Source organism: Scophthalmus maximus, chromosome 1 (assembly GCF_022379125.1).
Source record: "Scophthalmus maximus strain ysfricsl-2021 chromosome 1, ASM2237912v1, whole genome shotgun sequence".
In the NCBI taxonomy this organism is placed as follows: Eukaryota; Metazoa; Chordata; class Actinopteri; order Pleuronectiformes; family Scophthalmidae; genus Scophthalmus; species Scophthalmus maximus.
The window spans coordinates 2,404,853-2,429,206 of record NC_061515.1 but is presented as its reverse complement, the minus strand read 5'-3'; the positions used below and the strand labels follow the sequence as shown (position 1 = coordinate 2,429,206).

The 24,354-nt window shown below is 46.3% G+C and overlaps 2 protein-coding genes across 6 annotated transcripts in view; one reads left to right on the top strand and one right to left on the bottom strand.

The window, feature by feature from the left end:
* Positions 1 to 13,506, bottom strand: part of LOC118302540 (NIPA-like protein 2) — a 36,358-nt gene extending 22,852 nt beyond the window's left edge. For 2 of the 5 annotated variants that reach the window (XM_047331856.1, XM_047331866.1), the window contains exons 1-2: positions 5,285 to 7,556; positions 5,053 to 5,204 (exon numbers count right to left, since the gene is read on the bottom strand). Coding sequence is in view for 3 of the 5 variants with exons in the window: in XM_047331866.1 (XP_047187822.1) it covers positions 5,053 to 5,180 (128 nt within the window). In the remaining 2 variants the exon portion in view is untranslated. Of the gene's footprint in view, positions 1 to 5,052; positions 7,557 to 12,908; positions 13,247 to 13,280 lie in introns of those variants that run through there. The other 3 variants (XM_047331869.1, XM_047331849.1, XM_047331851.1) reach the window with 3 other exon arrangements.
* On the top strand, positions 490 to 3,458 carry LOC118302539 (potassium voltage-gated channel subfamily S member 2-like). The gene is made up of 2 exons (XM_035628754.2): positions 490 to 1,165; positions 1,311 to 3,458. The coding sequence occupies exon 2, from the start codon at positions 1,313 to 1,315 to the stop codon at positions 2,756 to 2,758; it is 1,446 nt and encodes a 481-aa protein (XP_035484647.1). The 5' UTR covers positions 490 to 1,165; positions 1,311 to 1,312; the 3' UTR covers positions 2,759 to 3,458.
* Positions 13,507 to 24,354: the final 10,848 nt, after the last annotated feature.

Genomic DNA, 24,354 nt, shown 5'->3' with positions numbered 1-24,354 from the left:
CCGAACAATCCATTGTGACCTTTTCATGAAAGCATCAGTCCACAAATGTAAGTTAACTATGTATATTTTTATAAAACAACTTTTGAGACGTACTCACTGGAAGGTTATGCTGATTCGCGGGTGCCAAATTTACACTTAGACGACATTTCACTGTGTGTGTGTGTGTGTGTGTGTGTGTGTGTGTGTGTGTGTGTGTGTGTGTGTGTGTGTGTGTGCGTGCGTGCGTGCGTGAGATTCTGTGTAACAAAGTGGGGTGTTTACGAGGCAGAGAGAGAGAGTCTAATGAACCCTATGCACTTGGCCCATCTGGGAATAAATGTTCTGATATGTACTGAATCTCTCTGCTGTAGATTTTGACCACGTCATGTGAGCCCTTGCACTTTGTGGTAAGTTATAGTCTCATGTCATATAATATCACATGAGTGTCAATGTTTTGTTTCTACAGCACCAAGTCCTAGTGAGGACACTGAAAACAGTGCCACGCTGTCAGTTCCCTCTCTCTGTCCGGATGATCTCTGCGTCGTCGTTACACTTGGCGGCTCCCTCGCCTCCAGGAGCTGCGCCTCGCCCCTGAGCACCAGGATGCTGAGATCACCTCGGGAGGGAGGGGGGTATGGAGGGATGGAGGGAGAGCGACGTGTTGCTGCGCAGCAACAGATAGAGAGAACAAAATGGAAAGAGAGAGAGGGAGAGGAGGAGGAGGAGAGAGAGAGAGAGAGAGAGAGAGAGGGAGGAATTCCCTCGCACAAACAAAAGAGGCTGCCAGGGCGTGCATCGGCTCTTCCAGGCTGATACCTGTGGCCGATTACGAGTGTCAAGACCCGGCGGATGCGCAATGTGAGGACCACCACCGCGCTGCAATGACCAGTCTCCGGGCACAGTATCAGATGGAGGCATGCCAGTTGGTTTCTTCGTGGAGGCAACATCATTTTTGACGCACGAGAGGAGGCGTCCGCGTCCTCAGCGCTCAGGCTGCGAGAGGATCCCACCTGACGCAGACGCGCCTGTCTGGAGCCCCCGGGGGGGGGGCACACACACACACACACACACACACACACACACATGTCTCCGTCTTTATTTCTAAGACCACAACTTGCCCCCCTAAACTGCGATATGCCATCGCCGGGATTGAGCCGCACAGTCGGTGAACAGGCAGCGCGTTAAAGTAAGTTACACGTTGCGCGTCTTTCACTTTTTGAAGCATCTGCTCTTCTTTGTCTGTGTGTCTTTTTCTTCGTGTCGATGTAATTGGGTCTCTCTCTCCCTCTTTGTGCTGCGCCGTGCGTCCACATGCGCCCCCCCCCCCTCAGACATGACGGGTCATGTCCTGGGGGAGCTGGGTGGCGGCGGCGCGGCGCGCATGGACGACAACGCCGCCATCCGCATCAACGTCGGCGGCTTCAAGAGGCGCCTCCAGTCCGACACGCTCTCCCGGTTCCCCGAGACGAGGCTCGCGCGTCTGCTCCACTGCCGGTCCAAAGAGTCCATCCTGGAGCTGTGCGACGACTACGACGACGCGGAGAAGGAGTTCTACTTCGACAGGAACCCGGCGCTCTTCCCCTACGTGTTGAATTTCTACAACACGGGGCGGCTGCACGTCATGGCCGAGCTGTGCATCTTCTCCTTCAGCCAGGAGATCGAGTACTGGGGCATCAACGAGTTCTTCATCGACTCCTGCTGCAGCAGCGCGTACCACTGTCGGAAGATCGTGCAGGACCGAGAGGACTGGGACGAGCGGAGCGACGAGGGCAGCACCACCTCGTCGTTTGACGAGCTGTTGGAGTTCTACAGCGACGCCACCAAGTTCGACAAGCAGCCGCTCGGGAGCGCGCGGAGGCGCATCTGGCTGATGCTGGACAACCCCGGCTACTCCGTGCCCAGCCGCATCATCAGCATCCTCTCCATCCTGGTGGTGCTCGGCTCCATCGCCACCATGTGCATGAACAGCATGAGCGAGTTCAGCCTGCTGGACGGCGAGGGGCAGCCCGCCGAGGACCCCCGCTTCGAGACCGTGGAGCACTTTGGCATCGGTTGGTTCACCCTGGAGCTGCTCGCCAGGTTCGTGGTGGCGCCGGATCTCCTGCACTTCTTCGAGCACCCGTTGAACGCCATAGACCTGGTGTCCATACTTCCGTTTTACCTGACACTGCTGATAAACCTGGTGGTGGAGAGCAGCCCGGCGCTGGCCAACCTGGGGCGCGTTGCGCAAGTGCTGCGGCTGATGCGGATTTTCCGCATCCTGAAACTGGCGCGTCACTCCACGGGGCTGCGCTCCCTCGGCGCCACGCTCAGGAACAGCTACAAAGAAGTGGGCCTGCTGCTTCTCTACCTGGCGGTCGGGGTGTCGTTCTTCTCCGTCATGGCCTACACGGTGGAGAAGGAGGACAGCGAGGACTTCTCCACCATCCCGGCGTGCTGGTGGTGGGCCACCGTCAGCATGACCACGGTCGGCTACGGCGACGTGGTGCCGGTGTCCATCGCGGGCAAGCTGACCGCCTCGGCGTGCATCCTGGCCGGGATCTTGGTCGTTGTGCTTCCGATCACGCTCATCTTCAACAAGTTCTCCCTGTTCTACAAGAGACAGAAGCAGCTGGAGGTGGCGATGAGAAGCTGCGACTTCGACGAGGAGATCAAGGAGGTGCCCTCGGTCAACCTGCGGAACTATTACGCGCGCAAGGTCAAGTCCCTCATGGCGAGCTTGTCCAACATGAGCCGGAGTTCGCCCAGTGAACACAGTCTGAACGAATCGATCCACTGAGGCGGTTCGATCAGCTGCGCGCTGCAGGAGGAGCTGTCCAGGGTGCTGAGGCCTCTGGACCCCAACAGACCACTTCCTTCCACTGACCGTTTGCCTCTCTGTAGCTCAGTGCAATAATGTGTTGGTGCGTGTGTGTGTGTGTGTGTGTGCCAGTGACAATGAGAAAGTCAAGCAGATGTACAGGACAGTCTGAATATGTAATATCTCACTGTGCCGTGGTCCATGATTTGAATCTATAGGCCAAACACCAATTTGACCACATCAGACTTTTAAAGACAGAAGAGAGAGAATTCTGTTGTTGTCTGCGATTCCTAGATGGTGTCACACTGTTGTCCACCCATCCGGCTTCACGTGTCGTGGTCAAACCTGTCTGAAAGTAACTCCTGCTGTGTACATATATATTTATATTGATATATTTTTTTCATTTTGAACGCGTGTCAACATGTACCAGTGGTGTTGCAACAAGACAAATGTCAAACGTGTGGTTGAAAAAAAAAAGGAAAAAAAGAAGCAAAGTGTATTAAACGAGAAATACATAACACACTTCCTTGCTTTTATTTTATTGTAATTTTTTAATCTGCAGAGCAAAGGTCTGGCAGTCTCTCTATAGTGTGTGTGTGTGTGTGTTTTGATGGAGATAACACGTTTAATCCTGATGGGGGAGAGAGAGGGATTTATTCTAGTGACTGACACGATGTCTGAAACGGCCTGACAGGCGTAGAAACAGCCGTTCAGAGATGACACGTTGACCACGTTCTTTTTCTTTCTTCCTCAGAGCATTTTCTTATTTTGACTGCATCGCTATTTCAGTGGGGGCGAAAATGGTCGTCGAGTCTTGTTACTCTTCAGGCCTAACGCTGATAAGCTGTCAGGTATTTGACAGTTGATTGACAACCACACATGTCAAAACACTCTGCGGCCGACGTATATCACACGTACAGCTACACATTCTCTGACCCTTTCCCTATGTGTGACAGTTGACATGCAGGCACACCAGTGGCCTGGTGAGAATACAGTAGACAATAGTCAACTAGTTTTCATTTTTAATTCGGACAATGATGTATCTGATTTTAAACTGCCAGGCACTTTGTCTCCTCTCCGCAAAACTTAGAAGACGAATGTTGCAGAGACGTCCTGCTCAAGGTGTCGGGATGAAAACAAGTGTTTCCCGTTCCACTGGGGCAGAGTGGTGTCGTCGCCCGTCTCTCCCTGCTTGTGGTCGCCAGCGCAACAGGCGGCTCCGTCACCGGACGCAGCGGCACTCTCAGTGGATTCAACTGAGAGCGCTCACGTTCTCACTTAGCGGCATCGATTTCAGTTTAAAGGACGAAGAGCCCATTCGAGGCCCCCGACTCTGTAAAAAGTCAATCCCCTTTTTGTCATCTCGTATTTTGGTACAGTTGGCTACATTGATTTCGGATTTTTAATTTAAAAAAGGGACATTTTATTTTCGAAGCCAGTTCTTAAAATGAGGGGAAAATGAGAAAATGGCCTTTGTGTGTTGATGGGAAAGAGAGCCCAGTAGCATCCTCATCACTCTTGGTTCTTTATTCTCCACTAGTTACAGGTAATTCATGCATTTATGTGCATTTCAGTGATTTATCTGCTCCATTAGTTAGGGGGATAATCTGAAATTAATTGTCTCCATGTTAATATTTAATATTTTTTCATTTTCGTACTAGAAGTACTAGAAAGATAATTGTTATGTAGGCTTTAAAAATACAAAAATTATCTTTGAACTTCAACATAACATGACACTATTACGACACATCATTGTCTGATTCCGAGGATGTCGCCATGGAGATGAGAGGAGAGTAACTGAGCGGCACAGAGGTCATTCGAATGCATCATCAACCACTGTTCACTTGAAAAATCAGAAATCCTCAAACTCCCTGTTGTCCCCCCCACCCCACCCCGGGTGTTTCTGATGAGCTCATTTTGAAATAATATTTAATCCTCGGAGGCCAATTAGACCAGTCTCCTTTTGTTTACTCCGAAACCTGTAAAGCCTTTTTCTCCCCCTGCGTTGGAGATACAACCAGTGGATGAGTGACGGAAGGTGGCGAGACAGGCACATGCCCCTGACCCATCTTCTGGGGCGGGGGAGTAATTTTAGAATTTGGGAGAAGCTCGAAATGTAATTTAAGACACTATAGAAACAGCAATGAGATTAGTGGATTCAGCCAAAGTCAGAGCTTCCCCGTGTGTGTGTGTCGGCCACCGACTCCTCCAGGAGGAAGACTGAGATGTCTGGCCTCCTCCGCCACCTCCCCGTGGCCTGCGTGTATCATTACCCTGTGACTGTGATGATGGATGTGAGGGAGGCCCAGGGCCTGGCTGGCACACGAAGGAGGACAGACGGCTCAGGGCACATCATTAGAGGAAGGATGCTCTGCTCCATTCCAGAGTCCAGTCCACACATTTCCCTTTTTGTGTGGGTCTCCACCTGTGTGGACAGAATCAGAAACATTGGGAGTTGTTGTTTTCTTTGTTTTTTTTAAATCACTGGTTTGAATCACAACTTACTTCATTCAAACGGTGGCGTCTTGATCAAATGTCTGCTGCTCTCAGTGAAGTTAAGAGAGAGAGAATGCTGCTGTGCACAAAGACGAGAGAGGATGAACACGACGGGTAAAAGGTCTTTGAAACGCAGAGCTGGCGGGGAATAAGCACTAAACGGCGTGTGCGCGTCGCTTCCGTGTGTGTACCGCCGTGTGTACTGTACACAAACATGCCAGGGAGCGAATCTAATGGGGAACTTCTTGGAGCCGGCGGCACACGAGCGTCGTCTCTCGTCTGCTCTGTACCGGTGATATAAAAACTCTGTTACTAAGCAGGCGTTCCGGGTTGCTGCACATTACCATCTGTTACTATCCCTCCGCTTTCAACTGTGTGGGAAGATTTGATCTTCTCACTGTGGTAGAAACACCCCCCTCTTCCCACCGCGTCTAATTGCCGAACATCTCCAAAAATAATCTCTCATTACACGGATCACGGCGAAGCTAATTATCACGTACAGATCTGGAGCGGAATGCAGGTAACGTGGAACAAGGGCGGCTGATGAGGAGAAGACAAGGAAAATCTAAATCCGAGTCGAGTCGGGGTATTTATTTATTTATTTTTTTACACGTGGCTTTTGCATTATTTACCATCTGGCTGGTTTATTTGAGTAGACGAGTAATCAACACTTTTGTGCCGAGTTGCCACGCATAAAAATTGCAAGTAATATCATTATATTATATATTAAAAAAAAAGACATCTTGGAATCAAATTACTGAAAACACAGTGGTGCTCTGAGCGGAACCTTCTAGAAAAATGCATCCAACAGATCCACAAGAGGCACGAGTCTTCAGGAGTCGTCCTCTGGGGACCACGATCGTCTCCACAAAATGTCACGGCTATCGATGCAACGGGTGTCGAGTTCTTTCAGTCAGGAAGCAAAGTGATGGGCCAACCGGCAGACTGACATCCTCATTGTCACGCCGCTAGCGAGTAAAACTCATGTTGTGGCGTATTTCTGAAGCCGTTCTTGTGTCGGCAGTGACAGGAAAAGACTTCAATTATTTCAGGCTGTATTTCAGGACTTTTCTTAATGCAGAGCTGAGGAGCTGAGCTGAAGCTGCACGTGCTGTAAGACTAACGGCCGAGTCCTTTCACTGACCTCTACGTCCGGGAGGGCTTTGCTGACCCTCACTTTTGAGGGTAATAAGACAATTCTGGCAAAAAGAAAAAGGAGAGAAAATGTTAATTTCTTCTCAGCCGCTCAAGGGATTTACATCCACCTCCCACCGCGCTCTCCCGGCAATCAGGCCAAGGATCTTCAAACCATTTCACATCGTGCATGAGGGGAAACCGGTCGTTGGAGCAAAACCTCCAGTGCATTGAGCATATTTGTTTTCTGCAGATGATGCAAAAATCGATCAAATTTTGATTTAGGTAAATTGATCCGTACGTATTTTGTTTCCACTGCACAGCTGCTCCCACAGGTGATACGGACAGTCAGACAGACTCAGATTGGATCCGTTATTACACTTGGATGTGTGGTGGTGGGGGGGGGGGGGGGGGGTCACGAGGACGGACACAATCAGACTTCAGACTGAACTTCAGAGTGAGAGGAGGAACGGCGGGGAAATTCACATTCGTCTCTGAGTGGGTTGGGTTCAGGTTGCTATATGTATTAGCATGTTGATGCAGTTTGTGTGTGCGTGTGTGTGTGTGTGTGTGTGTGTGTGTGTGTGTGTGTGTGTGAGAGAGAGTGTCATTACTTCCCTCCTGAATCAATTTCCTCCCGGATGTGCCGAGGACAGCAGGGCAGACACTTTGATTTGTAACGCTGGAACAGGAGTGCGTCCGAGGGCCTCGGCGGACGAGCACCTGAGCCCGATGGGATGACGTCGGCAGAAGCCCGATGTCTCAAGGTGTGTCCTTGTGGAAAGAAAAGAACAAGACATGCGTGCTCTGCAGCGATGACGCGAGAGCGCGAGTGACGGTGGAACCACGGGGCTCGTGACGCTGCCGAGCGAGACCACATTCTCTTCACTACACGTGCAAAGAGGATCAACGGTGAAATAATCCACGTCAGTCGGCGCCGCGGGCTCCGAAAGAAACCCGTGTTTTGGATTCTCTTCAAGTGAGGACTGAGCAGATGACACAGATGCTGGAGGGATGCCAGGTGACGGCAGCCGCAACGTGTGAGGAACAGTGGCTGTGGCGATAACATATTGTGAGAAATAACAGCAGCACGAGTCTATTTCTGGTTGGAAAAGCTGCAGCCCACTCCCCCCGTCTTCTCTTTTTTTTTTATCCCTCCCTTTTTCTCCATTGATCTTTCTTTATTATCCAACCCACTAAATACTGAGGGCCACATTCATCCCCCTGTACCGCTGGGAGAGGATGCTAATTGCCCAATTTGTTATAATTGCATTGCTGCACCGTGCACGTTGGTGGTTAATTGTCTCTGGAATCCACCTGGCGTTAGGATTCATACCGGTGCAAAATGCCGCAGCCGCTCCGGGGGGACCACGCTGACTCAATGAAGCCGATTATGGAAACAAACCGGGCTCCGGCTCTCTGCGCCCTGCGTGGGGGTTTTTCTCCATCCATCCATCCATCATCTACCGCTTTATCCATTTAAGGGTCGCCAACACTGGGCAAGAGGCGGGGTTCACCCTGGACAGGTCGCCAGCCTATCGCAGGGCCACATACAGAGACGGACAAGCATTCACTCTCACGTTCACGCCTACGGTCAATTTAGATTCTGCATGTCTTTGGACTGTGGGAGGAAGCCGGAGAACCCGGAGAGAACCCACGCATACACGGGGAGAACATGCAAACTCCGCACAGCAAGGCCCTGGTCCTGTGAGGCGAAAGTGCTAACCACTACGCCACCGTGCAGCCGGGCTTTTTTCTCATCTGAGTTAATCTGGGGTCGGCCTCCAATAAAGTCCCGCTTGATTTTAAGAGATCGGTCTGAGAGAGAAAAAGGGAACAGTGACGGTTGGATCCAGTCATTTGGTTTCCTGCCAGTAACTGCACAGGGATTTCCTAAAAAATACATGTGAATTAGTTTAATTAGATGTAATGAAGAGTTATTGCACTGGAATAAATAATGGAGCATGCAAGTGCAAGTCCTGTACAACAGCTTTCACAAGTAGCTGGTTGATAATAGATGATTTATGGATAATTATTAGTGCTGTTCAGGAAAACTAACTGAGATTTGACATTGAGACGAGAAGCCATCGCTACAGTGAAGAGCAAGAAAGACATTATTTTCGATGGTGATTAAAAGAGGAAAAAGCTGAATTCAAGGAAATGGGATTCACTCAGGCAGGAACGTCGTTGAAGGGGAACGTCGGTGACTCAGCAGCCCGCGATGAAAGAGGCGACCAGATGGGAGACGCTGCCTCTTCTTCCTCATTATCCCACCGGAGGCGACCGGGGCTGTGAGTCTGAGGGAAACCACCGAAGCACCCAGACGGATGTCTTCCCGTCATGGCCCATTACGGTGAGTGTTGTTCATCGATCGTCGGTGAGGAAAAGTGTTTTTTTGACATGAAAAGTGGTCCGATGCGATGGTTTATAACCGCTATATCAGTTTAATATTTATACTTTGGGAGGGAGGGAACGAGACGGGCAAATTCGCCCACCCACCAGACACTCTGAGTCTATTAGTCTGGGCTAACACGTCAGGTTCGATTGAGCGAACGCAACGAAGACTCCATTGTGTCCCACAGAGACCAACGTGCTGCTCTGCGTGCACACATCTGAATATGCGTTTTCTGCTTCTCAATGAGCCCCCGCCCCCCCCCCCCCCCCAACAACCACACACCTGTGTGTGTGCAGGCACCTTTCGGCCCCAGGCTGTGCCGAGGCTTATGGAAAAGGCAGCGGAGCGAAGACGCAACAATGGGACCTTTGTGCTCCTTGGAGCAAACCCACCTGCTGGGGGGGGGGGGGCGAGCGATCCCGCCCACTGTGCACACACAGGAGGAGACCCTGTGAAGCACATGGTGGCGATTTGCTTCTTTACGGTTAAAATGTCACACCAATATTCCTCGTGTAAAAGATCGGTCTCCCCTGCGTCTCCGAGAGCCACCGGGGGACTGATGCATCATTCGGAGGAGCTCATTACTCTTTCATGGACAGCCCTCAGCAGTCAACACACACACACACACACACTCATAAGGTCACCATTAATTAAGCTTCTCGCAGTTGCGGAGACGGTGATGGATGGTCAATGTTTCCGTCGTGGAGGAAGTCAGACAAAGACTCCGGCTTTCTTCTTTTTTCCCCCAAAGGTATGAATTTTGCTTCTTTATTGCCACTGCACAAAGACAAGGGAGTGTGAGTGGGTGTGGAGTTAATGACATTCTGTCACTGATGATACACGCTGGACAGCACCAAGGACACGTCCCCCTCCCTCAGACCTGATGGATCAGAAGTCAGGATGGTGAGAACACGAGGATCTGCTCGCGACTGTTTTGAGAATCGGTTGGTTTTGGATGAGCTTTTCATTTCTGTGGACTTTGTACTCGCCTTGTGTTTGGACTCTGTATTTCAGTTACGTGAAGTGAATGATTTACCTCCTGTGTCTTTGATTGCTTTACTTCCTGTCTTTGTGTGGTTTCCCTCCTCTGTGACTGTTTGCACTGACATGATCAATTTCCTTTACGTCCCTCGTCTCCGTTTGTTCCTGTTTTTTTTACGTTTGGACACCTAAGTTAAGTGGCACATTTATATCTATATCATTTTAATATTATTATGGATAATTTATGTTATTGATAAGCTCGTAGCAAGTTAAGACATGACATTTTCCCACATTCCTAAATCCCCCACATCATCAAGATTAGTTTAACTGTGTATCATTTTAATTATATAACAATTTTTATCTCAGCAATAGAGTTGTAATTAAGAGGTAGAGGTTTTGGAAAATGTGCACGCAACATTAACCTTTTATTGGATCATATGTCAAATTAACCTTGGCTGAAGAATAATGACATAAACGAATGAGATGTCAGGTGGAGAGATTGGCAGCCTCTTTCACCCTGGTGGCATTCTGCGCACTAAAATTTGCTCTAAATGACTATAAGGTCATGTTCACCCTTAAATCCGGCTGCTTCCTGTGACAAAAAGGAGGCTACTTGTTTCAAAATTTGGTGCCATTTAAGGTGTCAAGTCTCCCGGCACGTGCCTTTTGAGCGTACAATTATATACCATTGGCATAATTTCTCATAAGTGTGGTCACCATCAGAGTTGTCACGTCAACTCCCGTGGCTCTCTGCAGGGGAAGCATCCTTAAATGCCCCGACAGTAATAACACCCTTAAATATTGAAGTTGTTGAAAACTAGTTAGCCGGTGATTAAGCAGGTGATTAACTGTGTGTGATTTGCGGTTATTAGAAATAATGCCAACTTGGATGCGGTAAAAAAATTAAAAAGCTGCTTTACCCTCGTGTCCCAAAAGCAGATTTGGAAATATGTTTGGCTTTCTATGGAGATCGGAATTCACAGTCACTGAATAAGGCAGGGAGTGAAAAAGTAGATGAAATATGAAACTGACTCCCTCTAGACAGTGGAGTCATTTTAAGGGGTCACGTAGTGAGTCACACTGTCAATGCTAATTTTCAGCCGAAGGGCACGGGGGAGTAATTGGATTCCTATCATGCAAGACTGAGACAATATCCACCCGCTGGGATCAATACAGACAATCACAAACGACCCCACGTGCTCTTTAGACGGAGGCAAGACAGGAGCCAAGAATAGATCCAGGTCGGGTCAGAGCAGGAAAAGCAGAGCATGAACTATAATAAAGCACAACCAGTGAGACTGACACAATGGATCCGACTTCATGGGCCTGTCGCACTTCTGAAGTCGCAGGGAAGGGGTTGGTCTGAGGTTTGCACATCACATGTCGCCCTTTGCAAGATCTATTTGATATCTTGTGAACTACATGTAGATTTCAGTGTGTATAGTTTCTTAGATTTAAGGCTAAGACCCCAATTGTCACCTGATATGTAATTGGGGGTCACTGCACAAATGGCATTTATACGGGGGTTTTTTGTTTTTTTTACATGTTTTCCCTTCGTGCCTGTGAAAATGGAGTATAAAAGTGCGGCATATTAAATTCCACACGGCAACTTGACAACTCATTAACTTCTGGATTCATGAGAAAGTTTTTGGAGCTTGGCAACGGGGGTCGGGGGTCGGGAAAGGTTATTAACTGTCGTCTCCGAAGAATGACGGATGTGTTCAAGATGTTAACAATTAGCAGCAAAGTGTAAAAAACGCACAAGACTGTGGGACCACGGAGCACATGCACTCAAAGTCTCACACACGCACACACGCACGCACACACACACACACACAGAAATGTGGAACAGTTGATCACAGGGAGTCCATGCAGATCTAAAGCATTATCGACCCGAAAACGGCGCAGTCTGTCTACACTCAGCCCCGGCTATCGACAGTCTGTCTGCAGCTGGATGGACGTCCGCTCTGATATCCATACAGAATGCGTTTGGAGATCGATTAGTGGTTTCTGCTTCCTGACTGGTCAGCTAATCACAGCGTACAAATGAAGTGCACAAAAAATCTCTTTTCTAAAATATATCTGTCTTTTCCAAAAAATATATATATTTTTACATATATATTAACAAATATTAGAAAAGTCTTACCAATTAAAACAAATAACAGTCAAAAACATGAATACAAAGTTGTGTGGCAGAGCTTTGTGTTTCTTATACATTCTATCATATATCAATATCACTATGCAGTATCAAATGTTGGGTAACATTTCTGCAGAACATGTACTTTTACGTAATAGTCAAACTTTTTTCCATCTCAAAAATATAGCTCGCCTCCGCCCGTTACTGTACTTCTCTGCTGCTGAAACTCCATCACATTCAGAGTTGACCGCTGCAGCATCGTTCTCTGTGGCACATCGTCAACGGTCCCCAATAAACTCTGCCGCTCGCCTGCTCGCCCACAGCCGCCCCCCTGTGACCACATCACCACCGTCTTTCAGAAACTTCACCGTGGCTCCCTGTCCCACAGCGATTCCGCTTCAAAGTCAGACACGCTCCAGCATCGCTCCTCTGATGCCATCCCTCCCTGTCACCTCCGCTCAGGACCGAGCTCAGGACCTGGGGGCAACGGCACCTTCTCCGACGCTGGCCCCTCCCTCTGGAACTGTCTCCACACTCAAATCAGACTGCATTGATCTGTCCATCTTCAAAACAATACTTCAAAAACCCACCTCTTCAAAACTAATGATGCTCATTTTATATACAGTCTGCTGAAAACACTTTTGTACTTTTACTCGTGATGTAGTATTGTCACGTAGAAAGGTAAACCTGCAGTGAAGCAGACTGAGACACCGTCTGCATGTGTTGAATTCACAAAAGCCCCCGCTCTTCATCGGTGTCCACAAACACAACATTGCAATTTAACTTTAATCTGACAAGGTCACTTTGGCAGAATGTGCATTTTGCAGCCTATTTTCCTTGCCTGGCTGATGATGATGATGATGATGATGCCATAAATACTGTAAGCTTTATATTCTTTATATGTTTTATAACGACCCTGGTTATTGACACAAGACAAAAAACCCTTTTGTCTTGACAATACAGCAAGTGTTGCTGGGGACTCTTACCCCTCCCACTTCTCCTCGGCAGCACCGTTGGCGTAGTCGTGCCAGAGTTCCCTCTGCGGTACTGACGGTTCTCAATGCTGAGGGGTCGTTATCAAACCAGATCATGATCGGCAGCGGCGCCCGAACGCCTCCGCGTTCGGAGAATTAAAACATTAGTGAAGGAAGGACCATTTCCTTTTGATATACACAAAGTTTCCAAGAGATAATTATTTCTGACCCTACTTGCTTTGTGTCTAGTGATCAAAAACATTTTAAAGGCATTAAACCATTTATTTCTTCTCATTTCAATCGAATTAGCAGGTTGGAAAAACCAAGGCTCCGATGACTGAGAGCTCGATGGGTGGCAAAAAAAAGAAGTGATGCGTGATTTACCACCAGAAGAGTTCTCCGCTGTTCGCAGTCATTTGTTTGAGTGCTGCTCAGAAAGTCCTTAATATGGGGAAACAGGAAATATGATTAATATAAAAAAAAGGATAATCAAAGAGGATTTGACACATTGGGTAGAAGAAGAAATGTGCGACAAACAACGACTGTATGTCAGAGAGGGCTGCATTCATCTGTGTTTATTAACACGTGTATATGCATTAGAGCCCGACCGATATATCGGTTGGCCAATAATATCGGCCGATATCAGCCTTTCACAATCATATCGGTATCGGCCGATATGTTTAGGGCACGACCGATATTATCGGTCAACTGACATGAGCCTTTAAATTTTTTTTTTCAATTTATCGTTATTTATGATAAAGTTTATGGTTAAACTAAAATATCAAGCTTCAATTACATTTCTCTGTCATAAAGGTTCAGTAACGACATCTTAGGAATCACTGACAGGTTAAAACAAGAGAGGACTACTTTCAACATAACCTTGGACAGAAACGATAAAGGGATTATTTAACATCATATTTCTTTCCAAATGACTCAAGACATGGGTAGATTTGTGTGTACACTTAGTTGCATCTGCTATTTTACTTACATGTGAGTACACAGAGTGCAGCTCTGTATACAAATAAAACACATACGAGTCGAATATTGGTTCGTGTGCGTTGAACTATCAGTCGGGGGCAGAGAAGCAATTAATCCGCCACCGCTCTCCTCTCTCATCTCCTCCATAAGGATGTGCCGCGAGGCCGCCGCAGAGAGTGAGAGACAGTATCTTGATTACATTTGTCATCAAAACAATAGGCTCTCTCCAAGACCGACGGTCTGCAGCACCCCGAGCGCATAATTGAGAAAGATTTAATATAGTCAGGTAGGGGAAACCGTTTCCCCCCCGAGGGTTTGGGGAGCATGCAGACAACAAGACTATGAGCATGAAAGGAAAGATTTTCATGCACAAAGGGAATGAAATCCTTTTCTGTTAGTCACATAATACTGAAATGAATAATGCAGATGAGCGGAGAGTCATAGGTGAACGGCTCCATCTGAAAACCTTATACAATGAAATGAAACGTCCTCAAATTTTGCAAAATTACTGAACTTTGAATATTGATCTTATCAATCCTGCGGAGGTTCAGCCCTCAGAGAGAGATGTGACTGACTGAACGGAGGGAGGAAACGATGGTGTATCTCACCCAGATGCCGACGGCTGCCCGTCTGGGTGAGTCACTCTCTGGTCCCTCATTCCCAAACAAGCGCTGGAGGAGAGCGGCGCGATGAGGTCGGTGGAATCAATAAGCCATTAAAAAAATCTGTCTGTGCCCCTAACTCGACCCAAGACTGACTGGTAGCAACTTGCCGTTTCCTGGCCAGCACCGGCCAGTTGTAGCTGTGTGTGTGTGTGTGTGTGTGTGTGTGCGTGTGTGTTTGACTGGAGCACCTTCATGTACTGCATCTGGCATCTGGCTACCGTTTGACTATGTGTGGTTCTGTAACTTGATTATGGCACAAACGCACCACAGTAATTTCAATGATCTTTCCCTCATTGTCTTTTCTCAGCACCGTTTCATTTCCCACCTCTTGTTGGGCCGGTGGACGTGAAGAAAACATCCTCGAGTAGTTGCTCAGATGAATGATAAGAAACTTTGAATTTTTAATTTATTTTTTTATACCTGTGGGCCAATATTAATCTTCAATCCCCCTGACTTGGAATGTGTTTACACAGGAATCGCATCTATCAAACAGCAGCGTATCAACTCCCTGACTGGCTGCGGTGTGTGTGTGTGTGTGTGTGTGTGTGTGTGTGTGTGGTCTGTCTGGCGTGCAGACAGACTGGCTGCTGCGTCTACAGCAGCAGGATTATACACGCAGGTCTTATCTGACTGTGGCAGAGCTCTCTCCTGACAGATTCCAGCTCTTCCTCTATGTCTCTCTCTCTCTCTCTCGACCACAGTACTGACTATATTATTCCAGTTGTCATTGATTTGACACTTTCCTCCGAAATGAAACGGATGCTTTAAAAAGGAGGGGGGGAATAGACGAAGACCTTCGTCTCATGCACAGGTGAGGTTAACAACATTAAGGATGGCTCTGGTACTTTTATATCTGTGGTTTCTCGGCCATGGCGCTTCAGAGCGAACGGCTGTGAAAGAAGTACAGTGAGCCCTGAGGACAAATACATACAAAGCATGTGCTGCAAATCCAAAAATGTTAAAAGACTGAAACAGCAATATTCGTTCCTTTCCTTTTCCACTTTGTACAGTAGGTCACTGGCGTTTGCAACATTGTAGGATTTGGAGGCCTTTTCCTTAATGTTCACACACTACACGCTATTCTGTGTTGTTTCTTTATGGGCCACAGTTAATAAGGCCTGTAGCTGACCAGTGTTTCTTTGTTGATATAATGCCATTTCTACAAAAACTGGAGTTAACACGTACTTGATAATACAAGTAAAAAACTACATGTCACTTAAAAATGTGTTTTTTTTTAATGTAAGAGCTGGTGAGGGGTACCATCATTGGTTAATGCAATTAGTATGTTTTAAAGTATAAGTATGTTAAGCTCCGTACTTTGCTTCCATGTAAAACATAACACATCAGTTTCCACACATTATAAGATTCACCAGATAATATAACGTAATAGCCCTTTATTTTCCAACAACGCACCGTTTTACTTCTCATACTAGCTGAATTGTAATCAATTAAACAAATTATGACTTTGTTCCATTCAAGTGCCCCCAGGGGGCCATGACACACAGGCAGTAAAAAACAAAGGGCTATTAGAATGAATTTGCTCAACCAAGTCAACAGGAGGTGTCACAGTCTCTGTGGCGATTAAGCGAAAAGGCTTTTGTGGGTTGTCGACTGAACCTGAAAGGGCTCGGATGAAAAATATTTGTGTGACTTATACAGTTTAAATTATATGAGTAAAAAAGACTCAACCTTGAAATTGAAGTCCCTATTGTACTTTACACAGTGACCCAGATACTGTGGACTTCAGCAGAGGAAGAAAAAGCCACTGAATACACAGAAATAGGACTGTAAGAGACCAACACGTTTAAATATATTGTACAACAGATGAAGACTTCCACCTCTCACTCCACTTACAGCTCTATCTTCCATTGGAAGATCATTTTTCATCCTTTTTCCCAGATTAATGAAATAGAAGTAGTCAATCTATACATATATCAATAACTTGGAAAAGGGCCCGTCACCGTTCACGAGTCTTAAATTGCTGTTGCTGCATAAATCTCACACACACACACACATTCAACCATCTCACAAAACACGGGAAGAGAAGTCGTACAATCTGACACGTTCCCTAGGAAACAGCAAGCTTCCCACTCCACTGCTGGCTGGGACTTTTGTTTTTTTGTTTTATCTGTGCTTTGTGTATATTTATAGAAGAAATTGTGATCAAGTCCATCATCTTCTACTGTGCAGTGTACCTCACAACATAGAATACAGACTTTTGGACCCCACTGAATATCATGTAATGTTATAGGGAGACGAAACAGAGAAAAATAAATTCTTCCATGTTTTCAAAAGCATGCAGACCACATCGAAAATGATTTGAATCACATTTCCCTCGGAGCATTCATTTCCCTTCGGTGAACTCGCGGTTGGTTGACTTCCAATCTGGAGTGATTCAACACTCAAATGAAGGATGGCGAGGAAGGCTTTGGATTTGCACCGCATGAAAGGGATGCTGGGAAATTTGAAGGGGGCTGCAGGAGAACACCGGGGATGAGACGGCTCACTAGGTCCCTAATGTGTGTGAATATGATGAATAATAGTATATCTCTAATGGTAAATAAAACATTATTGGGGCCTGTGCGGCCTTAGCTACTCATTCTATTCTATTATATTCAAAAACATTTGGTACGTGATAAGAATTCGCGTGGTTCTTCAGTGGGTCACCTCAGAGACAAGGGAACATATTGAACATTCAGCGCAGGCAGGTCCAGGTCCAGACCCATGCCGCTGCATAAATTTGCTTTTGCTGCCTTAATGTATTTTCAAGAGCGATTCCGTCTGCCACTTGAACCGATTATATACAAAATAGTTGCAAATTCATTTAGTAGTCGATTACTAATCGATTTACTGTTACAGCTCTATCTTATATTATCACATTGAGTCCCGCTCACACTTTTACAACATTAGCATTTCTCTCTCTCACACACACACACACACACACAACCGCAGCGCAAACAAGATGGCGACCGCGACACGAACTACGCAGCACGTGGCGGCAGCTAGCTGCTGTTAGCTACAAACATGAAGCTAAACACGTTTAATACAAACCTCAAACTTCTGAAAACAATGCTCCAACATTACGAAACACTTACTACAACAGTCACATTCAACCATGAGCCGAGTTTATGAAAGAAATCAGAGTTTTTTCAGTACCTGTGGTTTAACAGAGAGGATCAATAGTCCTCGTCGTGACAGAGCTCCTGTTTTACTGAACTGCGCATGAGCAGAGCTTGTATCCATCGCTACGGTCGCCCTAGCGTCCACAGCAGCATCACAGCGCCATCTCCTGGTCTGGAGGTGCACTGCCTTGATTAAAACACTGAAAGATCATTCAAATATTAACTGAAACTTAAGATATAGCTTCAAACCTACTACATAAACTAGGAATAAGAGTGAAACCAAGCAGGCCTGTGTAAATGCTTGAACTGAAGTTAGTATTGAGTCAGCTGATTAAAACAGTTAAGTTTCATTTGGGAATTACCTACTTGATGGTCAAGTGGTCGTAATCACCAGCAGGCAGCAGGAAGTAAAAAAGGTTTCACAGTAAATTCAGAGTTAGATATTTCGACGACAAGTAGGATATTATGTTGATTGTAATAAAGTTACATTTATTATTGCATTGATTAGCTTAGAATTAGGTTCAGGGACACGGCGAAGCACTAACTACAGACCTCTGGACCCAGGCGGACACATACACTGTTCAATTTATATGCTTTAGTCCATTTTCTTTATTAACAGTTTTGTTCGAACATGCATTCATTGTTTCATTGTTACATAGTGTTCATTCTTCTGTAATTCTTTCAAAAAGAACATATTGAAAAACTAATCTAAACTAAAGACTCATCTTCATCTCAATCCCCAAATTGTCATATATACAAAATGTTAATTTGAGTGTTTTGCTATAGTCCTTTTTTTTTGTGCTTTTTCCATTGTTATATATCATTATTTCAAGCAGATGCCCGAGTGTAACATATATGAAACACATGTTATATGTTTCATACGTGAAATATATGTTACTGCCTTTGTCGAGTGTCTGCATTTTGGGTCCTGAAAACCATCAGAACAACAATCAGAATTGACTTTATTGTCATACAACGAAATTTAAATACTCTATGGTGTAAATATAAAAACATAAAAATACAAAAAAACACACACCGGAAACCTTGCCCCTTAACTCCAATTAGAACCAAAGTATTTTTGAAAGAAATGTGAGAATAACAGAGACAAAAGAAAAGACGGTGGGAAGTCAAACCATGAACAATGCATCTGTAATTATTTGATTTTCACTGCGAATTTCCAGAACTTACATCAGATGTTAAAGTTTGGGGAAATACTAAAACCCAATTAATTTCCCCAGGCTGGTGCAGACTATGGGTATTTGAAGTCTTGCCAACTAGGGCATGGGGACACCTTGGGGGCTGAGCTTGGCAGAATGTTTTTCCTAAAGTAGAATCCCCTTAATACCACCAGGCTGCTCTGTGATAGAGCTCAGGCAGCCAGGCCGTACGGGTCACCCAGTCTCACCATTCTCCAAAAAAACACATTTGAAAGTAGCGTCAATGTCCCGCGTGTGCTCCACCAAATGAAAAAAAGACGACAGTGTTACGCTCATAGGCGAGTGCCGAGAGGAATCCACAGCTGAGAGTCCAGCGGGCATCATTCAACGAAACAACCAGTCCCATCCCCTGGGGATGTCGTGTCATTATCATGGAAATCTTTCACAATATCACCTCTTGAGTCTCACTTCGCAGACGATTGGACAGATGTTTCTATCTCTTCCATTCAGAGCTCACTATACTTATGAGTGGTTCTCAGCAGCTGTACCTGGTATGGAGTGACCTCCACTCCGAAGCCATACTGCTGCTGATGGCTGCCGGGAGTCCTCGTTCTCCGACTGCATGTGAGTATGAACCCCGTGGGTCTGTGAGTGTGGCATGAAAAAGATGACGAGTGCCGTGATCAAATTCATTTTTCATGAGAATGGTTGGTGAGCACGGTGTCTCGTCCCTGTCGTGTAAATCAGAGAGGTACAGTAAAGCCGCAGTAGCGCGGAACACCCCAGCAGATTGGTGGGCGGCACGGCAGATGAACGCCAGCATGAATTGTCAGCTGTCGCACGCATTTCCTTTTGCGGCTGTATTTGTCTCTGTCATGTACGGTTCCTTTCACACAATTCCTTTGTTTCGAATTCACTGCTCTGCCCATTCCTCATCCTCCGCTCCCTCCCTCGCTTCTCAACCATCCCTTCACTCATCGCCTCTCCACTGACGGGTGACCGCAGTGCTCCATCCAAACCTCTGCTGGTCCGTTGTTTCTCTCCACCTCGTACTTGAAGATGAAACGATGGCGATGGTAATTGGCTTGTGCGAGCTGTCGGAGACTCGACGTGGGCTGAGGGAACGAGGGTGCTTGACAACAAGCCATGGATAATGAAGAGATCCGGGGTGAGAGCCCCGAACGCTCCTCGCCTTAACTCGCTGGAAACCGAGTGGAGATGGGATGGGTGACCCGCTGGAGAGGGGAGATTAGAAACGTCCTTCAATAAGAAACCAATTATCTGCCAGCACACACTTGTCCACAGTCTGAGATGTCCGTCCGAACGTAATGTGTGTGCGTACACACACTGTTTCTCCTCATTTTGCCAATTTAGTTTTGGACGATAGCGCACTTCAAAAAGGGCCAGGCATTTGTTTCTTTGGCTGCCAAAAGCTTGTGATGCAGGTGGAATGCACTGGGAAATCTCAGCTACAGAACATGGAGGGGGAAATTACCATATTTAACAAAAAAGATCATTTAACTGACTCTTAGTTTTGGTCTATGCCTTCACGGCTCAGACGACAGATCGAACTCTATGGATGAGGAGCCGAGGTTCTGATTCTGTATTGGGAGAGATTATTAACAAGAAACTTTGGGAAAGGGTCTTGGGTTTAGGTTTAAGATAAGAATCAATGGGTCAATATGTCTAAATTGATCATAAATCAACTACTCGGATTTACTGCTGATTGATATTTTCAGTATTCAGTCAGTCATTCTCAATATTACCACAATTTTCAGGACAATCCTAATTAAATATCCCTCTTGAATTTCCTACTTTATTCTCATGCTGATAATCACTTGTAATATAGAAATATATTATTATTAAAATACACATGACATTCTCCCGTACCTGCACATCTCCACTGAAGCAGAACTGGCTGATGTGTTGACGATGACTTCATTAGCATTTCTCTGTGATGTTTAATGAGGATCCTGATTGTGTATCCACGAACAATAGCATTTCTAATAAATTATAGATACTGGATAATTAATGAAAAGCATGAATCTGTTCCCTCTCTGTTGCCAGGGAAACTTTGAGTAGATCAAAGTATCAGTAATTGTCATTGAGGTCTCATTTCAAAGACTTTTCTTTTCCTTTCACATGCTTCAGGTGGGTGATGAAGGACTCGCTGCTGCAGAGGACGTCTCGGATCTGGTGAATGTTCAGGTGAAGCACAGGAGACGGGAGTTTCGCATTAACTATGTTGTCGATGAACGGCGTGGGGACGTTGGTCCTCTGGTCAAATGACACTTTCAGGGTCATTTTCATTTGCTTGATGGAAAATGAACCTCTTAAATGTTGAGTCTGTCAATCGAATCGTTGACAAAAGAGGGAACGCGTGAAGAAACGTGGGATCATGGGAGTTGGTGTCTCAGTCAGATGCTCACAGTTAGGATTCCTCTCCAAAATAAAAGGACGCAATGATTAAATCCAGTAAAAAGCTACTAGGAAATCTCCTGGACAAATTTTGCTGCATTTTGCTCACAAAGTGGTAACTGCACAAATACGGGATGCACATTTTTCATCACTGCACTGTTTCATTCAATATTCACCGCCAGGGCTTTGTGAGACCACTGTCATGAAACAGCTTTTAACTTTCACACACACACACACACACACACACACACACACACACACACAGACTGAAGGGCACGACTGAAGGCCATACCAGCACAGATGGACCTTTTCCTCAATCTCAGCGGGATTGCTGCTGGCTGCAGGCCACACACACACACACACACACACACACACACACACACACACACACACACACGCGCGCTTGAGCAGTGGAGCAAGTATAGCTTTATGTATCCCCATGATTTTATTAAGGGGAGCAAAGTTTTTAGTTACCTATCATACATCATATCACTAAAATGGTATGGCTGGATGCATAGACAGCATAAAAATGAAATGTCCTCCTGTAAAGACCATACTGTATATAAATAATTATTATTATCATTATATTCATTTGCGACTAAGAATCACCGAGGCAAGTAGCATTAAGTGCCTTGCCTAAGTGACCTGGAATCGAACCCCGACCTTCTGTACCAGAGTCAGCGGTGTGGCCCGCTGAGCTTCACCAGCTGCCGCTGCAGTCTTGCATGAATCCGGATCAGCCAGCTTGCAGCTGTTGGCCTTGATCGAATTGTTCAGTCGAAAGATGTTGAAGTGACATCGACATGAGTCGACATGAGTCAACGTCTGAAGTGTGGTGATTAGCATTGCTAATGAAGAGATGTACTGTGACGGGGGAGAGGAGGAGGGAGGAGTGTTGGCTCGGCTGTTGCAGCAGCGCACGTGGCAGAGACGCAACAGTTGGACTTCAGGAGGTATAGAAATACCTGTCCCTGCTGAAACTGAGTAGCTCTCATCAGGCACAAGGCACGCAGACAGGGTGAAGAGGATCGCTGTGTGTTGACAACGATTGCGACGCGGAGCGATGTCTGACCAAAGCTCATTATAACTTGGCTGATGTTTGTCAGTTCCCATCTCCTCAGGACCGAGCGGCTCCGTCGACATCGTTGTGCGCAACACACTAGTGCAAAAGAACTCCGCCAGCAGCAGATCTGTGGCAGGTCAGCAGAAAAGTCGCGAGACTTATTATCTGTGCTCACACTTTTGCATTAAGTGAACATTAAAACGAGCACCCAGAAAGCAGAACTGATAAAACCTTGACAGCTTAGTCAGCTGGAAAAAAACACAATGCAAATGTGGTCGGGGCCGGTGGATGAAGAGTCCCCGATGGCGTCTATTCACTCTTCACATCTGGACTTGTTCAAGAGAGAGAAATGTCTGCATCAGTACAAATCTGCAGCAATGGACCAACACCAGTACCTGTGGAAATTTTCTGACCAACGCCATATTACAGTAAGTCCCCGCTGCGGGGGATTGAGGTTGTTCTCGATACAAAAGAGAATCCTGCCGAGTAGATTCAGTACAGTAGGTGTGCATCTTAAACATGTGAGTATTATCCTCAGAGAGAATTGCTATGGATCAGTGAAAAGAGCAGTTTGGCTAATTGCCATCTGTCCTATTAAATATATATATATATATATTTCAGGATGGCTCAGAATATGACTGGATATCATTCGAGCCCACCCCGGACACAAACTTTTTGAAATGCTCCCCTCCGGCAAGAGGTTGAGGTCTGTCACAAAGACAGTTTCTTCCCTTCTGCCGTCAGCCTCATCAACAAGGCCCGGGACCCCCACGGACACCTCCCTTCCTTCCCCATGGACATTACACGTTATATTGACCTTATCCACCACACTCACATTTAGCCATCTGTGACCCCGGGATTTATGTGTGTGTGTGTGTGTGTGTGTGTGTGTGTGTGTGTGTTTCCAAAAGATGGATGGTTGTCAGGTTTAAAACAAAGCGGACACTTCAGCGACACGTGCAGGGTTTTCACCCGTCGCATCTCAACGTGTCACCGAGAGAGAGAGACGAGTAAGAAAAGGATTTGAATGTCACACTTTCTAAGACAGCCATTGTTCAGGTGCGTTCGTCCCCCTCCACAGGGAGGGAGGGGCCTCTTATCTCAGACCATCTATGGCCTGGAAAGGCTACATGCAATGGTTATGAGCTTATGAGGAGGAGATCCATGTGAAGAGATGTTTTCGTGCAAAGACAAGGTTACATCCCGGTTACAGCCTGGATTTTAACTATGTGAATAGTTTGGCACAGCAACTGATATTTGAAGTATTTCAAAGATCCCACTGTGTGTTCACAGCTGTTTTGACTGGTGCAAGCATTGGCCGTGCTTCGTTGCTTCGCTTGTCAGTTTTTCTGAGTTCCAGTGTGCAACAAAATCATTTTTTCCGAGCCATCATTAGCCGTCTGTGCACTTGTTGTCATGAGCGTTTTGACTTTGGTGCCGCTGCCGTTTCTAAGTCGTGTACAGAGACAACACAAGTCAATTAACGTGAGAGTAGCGAGCAAAGGATTTGGAAGTTGAAGGACATGTGCTGCCAGATAGAAATTCACTTCTCAACATGCACTTACTTGACCACAGACATGACTCATTTGAAGTCAAATTTGTGAATGATAAATTTCACATTAGAAAAGAGATAGAGGGATGAATATAAAGAAGCACATTCTTTTAATTTAGTCAGTCTGTTTTGAGGATATTTTTAGATGCCAGAGTAAATCTGCTCCACAAAAAGTCTTTCATGCGCAGCAGCACAAAACGCCGTTCTTCACCCATATTTCCTCCGACCTTGGCTTTTATATCAGTGCTGGAAAGCGGCTCATGAAACCCACTTGTCTCTGGGCCCGTTTGGCACTTTTTTGTCTACATCACACCAGAGGAGAGATGATATGAAAATCACTTTGTCTCCCTGTCCCACAAAATGCCCCGTGTTGTTTCTGTGAGCAAAGGTGCGCACATCTACTCGTGTCTTTATGTGTGCACATGCAGAGGAATGCTCTCTGTTCCCCCTCCGGGGCTCGTGCCAACCTCTTGGAGGCAGCGTGACTTCGAGGCAGAGACCTG